We start from the raw sequence: 8,788 nt of genomic DNA, 5'->3' as shown, positions 1-8,788 counted from the left end.
AAAAAAAGGCAAGAACTGGAGTGAGCTCGGAGGGTTGGATTTTGTGGAGTGTCTGTGTGAGCAGCGGCGGGGCGGCGAGGAGGAGATGTGTCCGTGAGGAGGGAGAGGAGCGTGGATCCATCCAGGACCCGTGAGGAGCGAGAGGAGCCTGGATCCATCCAGCCTCAGCCCGCCGTGAGGCACAGCCGCCTCCCTTCCAAAGAAGCTCAGTTCTCCTGGAAGCACGGCACTCATCAAGGATTTGCCACAAAGAATATACCACCCTCCTCCCCAGCGCCTGGATACTGCTTTTTTTTTTTTTTTTTTTTTTTTTTTTGGGCCCCCCCCCCCCAGCCACTCTTGTGTGTTTAAATACCAAATATAGCCTCTTGCGGGGGGAGGGGATGGAAATCTCCTAGAAGAATTGGAAATCTTGCTGGGATTCGGGAGTGCTGGTGCTGGAGAAGGGCGGCGAAGACGGGGGGGATGCGCTGCTCTCGCTGCCTGGCCAAGGACTAGAGATTTGCCACTTGCCGGGAAGCCCGAAGGTTTGTTTGTCCCTAGACTGTTGTTTCCCCCCTTTCCTTCTCTTGGGCTACGCTAAATCCCTCAGCATTTATTAAAGAAAACCCACGTGTAGCTGGTGGCTGGTTTTTAAGGTAGTTTTTTCATCAAACTGACAAAACTTCCTCCCTTCGCCCCGAGGCTTGGAACTGGAATGGAGCTGCTTTTCTCCCAAACACTACACGGGGTGTGAAGGGGAGGGAGGCAGGAAAACATCGCCTTGGACTGATCCCGATCCGACCCCCCGACACTCGCACCCACGAGGGATGATCCTTCACGGCGCCTGATGTGGAAAACACTTGGAGACTCAGAGACTTCGTCGTGCTCAGCAGCTTAATCGTTGACTTGTTTTGTTTTGGTTTTTATTTATTTTTTTTTAAGTGGATTCGTAGCATTACTTTTATGAATTAAATTTTGCCACCGTTTGTACAGAAGCCAAATGACACGTGTGTTTTGAAACACGGTTCCAAATATATTTATCCCTGCCTCAACCCGGATTCTCTCTAGAAAGAGCCGCGGGGAGGTCGTCAGTGTCTAAACAAACCTGATTTTTAGTGTTTTATGAACACTACCTGCTGCAGAAATGTTGCTATAAATTCCTTTATAACGGTTCAGCAAGAAGGGAGATTTTTCCAGCTTGCAGGACCCAGAAAACTGGATACTTAAAGTCACTTAAATGTTTTAACAGCATTGGAAAATGGGAGCTGCTACTAAGTTGGCGTTCGCTGTTTTTCTTATCTCTTGTTCATCAGGTAAGTGAACGTTCCTGGATTTGTCACTTTAAACGGAAGGCTTTGGGGTCAGCAGTTGAAAACTTGGGCTGGCTCTGTATGAATGAGGAGAAATCTCCCTTTTTTTTTTCAGGTGGCAAATGTTTGTGGATGGCAGCGACTGTAAAGGCAGAAGCTGCTTTCGTGTTTATTCTTAAAAATACATAACGTGAGCACTTGAAACGCGCACAGCGCTTGGATTTCAGATCAGTTGTGTGGAATAAATGTGGAGACATAACCACCTAGTGTCACATAAGTAACCTGGCAGTGCAGTTATTGGTGTTGGATGCTGCTTTTAAATAAGAATTACCCAGCTGATTTTCCTTGTGTTTGATCTCTCTTACTCCGGACTATTCGCTGGTGAATAGCGACCTTCTTAAATGCTTCATTAATTTAGAATAGGTGCCGCTCTGAAAGGCTGAGCTCGTCCTTTGGTGACAGCGAGGGGTGTGTGCGTGTAGAGATGTACCGACTGAATTGGGGTGAAAAGCCAGGCTTTCAGTTTCTAAACAATGATTTGTAACCCTTTGTATATTGCTGTTCGTTATGTCACTGCCTTGTAGTGCAGAAAAAAAAAAATCTACTAATTTTCTCTTTAAAACAGCAGAATTCGAGGTCCAAACGCCAGCTCTGAGTCCTGGGAAGCGAGTGGGGCGTAAGGACTTCCCCACGCTCCTCCAGGAGGAAAATTGTTATGGCAGCAACCAGTGGTTGGTCAACTGTTGGTCCATTTGTGTTTGGAGCTTCATCAGTCTCACAAAAAACCCTCTTACGAGCTGCGTGAGGACCTAATGCGAGTTCACGAGCCATCCTGGCACTCCGTGCCTGCATTTGGAACGTGTATTTAGTGCTCTGCGTAGGTTTTTAGCATCCTTGCAGGGTGTGCAAAGCTACACTCGTTTATCAGGCTAAAAGTGCTCCCGGACAAGTGCTCAGCTTCCCCGTGTGACCGGGGGAAGGGAGTAATGAGATCCCTGTAACGATGCCTTTTAAATTTCCAGCGTCGGGAGGTGGGGGATTTTGCTGAAGAGGCCGTTTTGCTGTGGTTAGTAAATGGATAAGTCTCGTCTTGTGTCTGTAGTGCTATCGATCCGCGCCGTGTGCGCTAAATGCGCTGTGAAATGGCGAGCGCTGCCAGAGAGAAACCCAAAAACCCTGCCTGTTCTAACCAGAGAAACGACACAGCGGGTTAAGGACAGCCAGAAGGTTGTTCAGGACGTTTAATTTTTGTTCTTCTTTTGAAACAAAACATAATTCTGACAGTTTTTGCCTTGCAGTAGAAGACGTGTGTGTTGTCTTTTCCTAATGCCTGATTTTTCATTTTTTTTTTCCTCCTCACACTAACAGTTTCTGAAAGACTTGCTGCCATCTGCTCTCCATGCCTGTCTCTCTTCCACGTCCACCTCTAAGATCCTTTTGCCTAGAGCACAGAATAGTGGTTTTTGTTGACATTACCTATCAGACTTAATATAAAGAACAGCTAAGCAGTAAAGAACGTCTTTTCTTTAACATTTCTCGCTCGGGTTGTTCTTGGTAAGGTGAAAAAAATGTTTCTCTTGCCTGTGAAGAATTAATCTTGGCTAAATGAGCAGGAAACTGCCTGCAATCCGGGCTGCTTCTCATGTTAATGACATTGTTTTGGTGGTTATTCCAGTATTACACATTAAGTGTTCCGGTACTTAACAATTATTATACTATTTTCTACTCACAGCAGGACTGCAGACACTCTAAAACTTTAGGCAAGTCTAAAAATAAATAAATTCAACAGTAAACTGTTTGGTTTATGATCAGAACTACAAGATTATGTAAGATTTTAAGCTTGAGGTATAGGCGTTTATATGAGTAGTGTTTCTTAACTGACTTATTTCAGCTTAAAACCTTATCCGATGAGTTGGTTCTAACATCATCAGAAGTTTCTTTTCCAGTTTTTAATGTGAAAATCAGTCTGCCCAGGTTATCTATTTCAGAATACTGGCAGTGGTTGAGGAGATCCTGGAGTTCAGGTGTGAAGATGCCTGGTTTGCCTCTCTGGTGTGCAGCTCCAGCTCCTCACAGGCTGTTAGAGCTGGTGGGGGGGTTGGTTTGCTATATTTGTTGATTTATTTTTAAATGCAGCTATTTTCTGCAGATGTTTACTTGGCCAATTAATACCAGGGTTCTTTTAATAGGTGTAAATGTTGTGGGTTTTTTTCTTCGTGGTGGGTGTGGAAGTGCTCTTCAGGTTCAAAGCAATTTATTTTACTATCTGTAAACTGCTCTATGAAATCCTGAAAATGTACTGCAAATGGACAGGAATTTCCAGTGAGTTTAATCATCTTTGTTAAGGGAGTGAAAACATCTCCCCATTCTGACTAAGATATTTGAAAAAAGAGCATCTGTATTGTTATTAGGCTTTAAAATATTTGTAGATGCTTGGATAAAAGTGGGTGTAGGTTTGCACCCATTTCTAGGAACTCCAGAGGCTGAGATGAATGCATATTAACTAAACAACAAAACAAAGTTCCCGGGTCAAGGTTCTCCATGTGCCCTCTAATATTCTGAGATAAACCTATGTGCATGTTTGATTTAAGACGGAACAGAAGATCCTGAAGTAATAATAAAATACTTCTGAACAAGCTTCCCTCTGCTGTAGGTGAGGCAAGATTGTAGAGGAGCTTAACAAGAAAACTTGTGACTAAAACAGCTTGTTCATCAAAGGAGGTTCTCTTTAGATATTATCTGTGTGCTCCCCTCCCCCAGGGAAGTGTGTTTGTGTTCTGGTGTTTTTGTGATTGCTGAGCTACACTTTATAACATTTCAGGAACAGAGAATGGGCGCTTTCATAATTTTCTGAGATTTTCGGAACATACGCCCCATGCAGCTGAAAGTGTGGGAGATGCTGAAGTAGTGGATTTTCTTCAACCGGAATCTTAGTTTAAAATCTCATTGTTGTTTTTGTTACTCAAACTCCTTATTTCCCAACCCATCATCTCTTCTGAGATACCGGCTTTGCCTTTGGTACCTGGGTGGTCCCTCATCAAAGTAGTTCTGCAATCTCCTACAGGGAACAAGACCTGTATTTTTTAGAACTGAGGCTAAAATCAAGCTAAAAATCACCTAAGCAAAAGGAACCGTTTCAGAAAAGTGTTGGTCCTCTCTATTTCTCCTAATGCCAGATCATTCCCAAGCCACTCAGAAGGTCTTGAGGAGTTTAGCTGGAGGAAATGGCATGTCAAAGATACTTTTGTAGTTGAGGTAGTATTTTCACTGCATGGAGAGTATTTACTCTCTAATGTTTAATTTATTATTCTCTTCTCTCACAGCGATTATTATCAGAGAAATTATTTTTTAAATTGTATCTTTCCCCCCTCCAAAAAGACACCTATCTAGAATTGCAAAACTTGCTTTCCATGGTATGACTTTAGAGGCTGAATGGTTGGGTGTTCTGAAGGAATTAAGGGGAGACATGAGGCATTTTCCTTTGATTTTACCTGTGTAATGTCTTTGTTTTACTGTCCTTTCATTATTAACTTGGTAACCCTTGAAAATCTTGCCAAAGGTTTGGGACTGTTTGTGAAATTGTCTCTGCTTGTGTGTTCCCCGTGAGCTGTCCATGATTGTGGTTGGACTCTAATCACTTCATTCACTTTATTGCAGGGCAATAAACCACTTCAGACTTAGTACTGCTTTTAAAGTAAAGATTCCTTTATTTTAGCAAAATGTACAATTTTTTATATTAAATGTGTTACCGTTGGGCACTACCTCAGCACTCCTGATGTTACTGCTGAGAGCAGGACTTGTTTTATTAAATAAACCTATTTAATATTGTTTTCAAGAACAGACTGAGTTATGGAGAGGTTGATGTTATAAATGATTACAGCTCAAAAATCTGATAACTGTTTCTAAGTGATCTGTTAATACTTAACAGTTACAAACCCTAAATCTTCTGGGCTCTGAAAAGAGCTGTAATTGTGCTAATGCAACATTAGAACGCGTGAGCATCGTTCTGGTAGAACTCTGCTTTACAAACATTTCCGGAGAGATGCTGCTGTCATGAGTTTATTTGCATCTCTACCCTTCATGCACAAGGCTTTGCTTAAGAAAAAGCTTAAATAAGTTTGTTTGCATATGCTGGGTGTAAGTCGAGGGGCAGGTGTTCTGTGGTAGGGAAAAGCTCTTTTCTGCAAGAAGAGAATTACTGTTAGCAAGAATAATACTTTTCAGCTGGGTTTAATGGAGAGTATTTGAATGCTTTTTTCCTTTTTCCCATTCACACCTTTCTGGAATCTGGGGGCAAAATCCTTTGGGAGATGGGTTTGGCTGATTAGCAAATGAGGACAGACAAATGCTTTTTTTTTTTCCCTCTGTATAACCACAGACATTAATTTTTGTCATATAATTAGTTCTAGGTAAGGGGAAAAATAATAGTGCCTCCAATGTTTTTCATTCCTATTCATTCTACCTTTTCTTCCAACCTTCTCCACTTGTAGTTTTTCCAGGCTGGAAAAAGAGAGAGGTTGACAAGGAATCTGATTGTGGAAGAGGTTTCTTGGTGTAGGAGAGATGCATTTCCACCACTTAATTAACTGAAAGCAGCTTAATGCAAATGCCTCCTTGAGCTGGTTGGTAGCATCCATGAGCTGTTAGCTCTCTGATGTTCCTGAAAATGAAAACTCCGTAAAAAGATCAAGAAAATTACGGATTTTACAGCCAAGTTCTTGTGTGATGAAATCTTAATGTGTTTTTGTTGCCTTGGAGCTTAAAATTCGGCACATCTTATTTCCTGTTATTCCCATACGGAATTGAAGTGATACTGGATGCCAGTGACTCTATGTGGCATCTCTTGTCTTCTCTCCCTGCACTGTCTGTGTGGTGGTGGAGGGGTTTTTTCTTAGAAACAGTTTGTGACTACAGTGCCAAACAGCAGAGCATATTTAGGCTTAATCCCACAGAAAATGAATATTTACTGCCATGTTGTTTACGTTGCATATCTTTGTGGCCAGGAATCCCAAATGTACATTAGATACAAAAAATCCTTCCGTTGTTGGTGCAAAGAGAGCAGGGAAGGGTTTTTCCATTGCATAATTATTGTCATGGTTTCACAATAATTTAATTCTTGATGAAGAAAGTCAGCATTCATGGTTTTCTTCAGAATTTCCTAGTTAAAGCTGTAACTGGAAACAACAAAAACAGACAATTCACTTATTAACTGGAGACATAAATCTTTGGTTATGTGGTTAGAGGTATTAGAAAAACCCTTGGAAAGGAGGAAAGCTTTTGTGGGAAGTCTACTTGTTCCTGCAGCCAGGAGCAGCTGGAGGCAGCACTGGTGGTGTTGGGATGGGATCAGCTCAGACTGGAAGGTGGAGGTGTGAAGTCCTGCTTGTGGCAGCACCTAATCAGAGGTGGGTACAGAAAACTGAATTCGTTTTCAAGAAGTTCAGTGAGAGAATGTGCCTTCTCCTTCCCAGCTCCTGTTCTCCAGCTCTCCCAGATGAATTAATCCCGTTCCCAGGTGTGCAGTCAGTGGAGGATGAGCGGGATGGGGGCCTTTACCTCTGTGCCTTTGTGACGTTCCCGTAATGAACTGTGCCGGAATTTCTTCACGGAGCAGCTTCGTTATGGAGCAAATGAGCAAGGGACACACTTGCAATTGTGTTGGTGCCAGCAAAGGTCCGAGTGGCGGCTGTGTAACCCCAAATCCCGGTGACTTTACAGCGAGGCACTGCAGGAACTGCAACACTTGTGGGGTTGCCAGCTCCGTGTTGTGTTGGGTTTGGACAGGAAATGAAATGTTTCCAAATTCTAAAAACACCTTGTGGAAGGCTCCGTAATTTTGTGTTCTGCTGGTGTTTCTGGTTGAAGTTGTGCAGGTTAATCTGTTTCGCTCAGGATGCACTCAGTGCAAGATTGTAATTAATTTCGGTGTTATTCGTGAGTTACTCACCAAGGCGGCTGGTTGGGAGCTATTAAACTGCACTGCTCGGCCCTGATGGCGTGTTGGGGACCGCTAGTTGGCAAGAGGGCTACAAGTTGTTCAATTAATTTAAATAGCTACATACCACCTTTGGAGATTCCTTACTTTGTTAAAGTGTAACTTCTTTTTGTAAGGATTTATATGAAACTGTAATTAGTTGGCAATTCGATACAAAATGCTGAAATGACAATGTAATTAAAAGCAAACCCCTATGTACTCTTAACTGTGATGGGCATGTAGGAGATGCCAAGATGCGTTTCTCTGCTTTTATAACGCTTTAATTACACGAGGGAAACATTGTCATTAGTTAGTGAATAGATAATGAAGAAGAATGTTATATCTTGGCCAAAAAGAAAAGAATATTTCTCAAATTCTTTTGCTTTCTGAACTTTGAGATGTTCATCGGCCACGTTAAAACTAAGAAAACTAACATTGTATTTTGCATTTACAGCAAAACTGTATATGGCAAGTACAATACAATTTAGGTATTGCTGTCTGATTTGGTTTTGGTTTTTGGCTTAATGAGGCTGTTCTCACACTTAGGAAGATTCCACTTTCTCTAAGGATGGCAGCAAATGAGTTAAGTTTTGCTGGTCTAGTTCTGAACATTGCCACTGTTAAAGCTGAGGAGTTACCAAAGACATTTAATCTGAAGGTTTTGTTAGAAAGTATCTGTACAATTATTTTGAAAACGGTAAGAATCTGTGTAGCTCAGAATTGTTATTTTTTCGATAGCTTTAACTCTTTGTGTGTCTTCCATCCCTAAATGGGATGCACATCAGAAAAATAATTTGTTTTTTCTAACAAATTGCAGAGGTTCTTGTGGCAGATTGACTTTTAAAGTTGGATGCTACATCCATCATTTTTAGAAATGCAGGAGGGAGACAGTGCTCAAAAACATTTAGGATATGATTTGTATATTTTCTGAAAGATACTGAACTTTTTATGAGGGTAAGTCAACATGCAGGGATTTTTGTTTTGTTTCTGCTTGTTTGGTTTGTGATCTTGTTTGTTTGTTTTTCTGGAAAAAATAGAAATGGGTAAGGCAACTCAGGGATTGTTTTTAAATTTTTTGTATGATTGACTGTAGATGTGAAGAATGTTTTAGAGGCGATCCGTGGCTTGTCTCTTTTGCCTCTTTCTGGAATTCCCAGTGAAATGAGGCTGTGGAGGGAGCACAAGCCCTGCTCAGCTCCCAGTGCAGCCCTGATAGTGTTGTAGCTTGTGCCAAGTGGTGTCTAATGAGATGACACAAAGCACGGTCTGAGGGCCAGTGCCAGGAGGCAGCACAGGCAGGGCTGAACCAGAATTCCTGCAGCTTCAGCGCTTCAGTATTCCCTCATCTCCTGCCTGAGAGCGGGGAGTGTGTGCCATTAGCGTGCTGTGAAAACATGGTCATGATTTACTGCCTTCCAGCTCAGCCCTGTGTTAAACTGGGGAACTGTCCCACTTACAGAACAGCCGACCCCAAACCACCCCATCACCTGCCCTGGGACCAGAGCAGCATCCCATGGAGCCC

At 42.3% G+C, this 8,788-nt stretch overlaps 1 protein-coding gene across 2 annotated transcripts in view; it reads left to right on the top strand.

Moving 5' to 3' along the window:
- Nucleotides 1–6: 6 nt before the first annotated feature.
- Nucleotides 7–8,788, top strand: part of ACVR2A (activin A receptor type 2A) — a 47,843-nt gene continuing 39,061 nt past the window's right edge. For both annotated transcript variants that reach the window (XM_008634995.2, XM_017736055.1), the window contains exon 1: nucleotides 7–1,295. In XM_008634995.2, coding sequence (XP_008633217.1) covers nucleotides 1,241–1,295 — 55 coding nt within the window. In that variant the 5' untranslated portion in view covers nucleotides 7–1,240. The remainder of the gene's footprint in view (nucleotides 1,296–8,788) is intronic.

Source organism: Corvus brachyrhynchos, unplaced genomic scaffold, assembly GCF_000691975.1.
Source record: "Corvus brachyrhynchos isolate BGI_N302 unplaced genomic scaffold, ASM69197v1 scaffold45, whole genome shotgun sequence".
Classification (NCBI taxonomy): domain Eukaryota; kingdom Metazoa; phylum Chordata; class Aves; order Passeriformes; family Corvidae; genus Corvus; species Corvus brachyrhynchos.
This window is presented reverse-complemented; position numbering and strand designations above follow the sequence as displayed.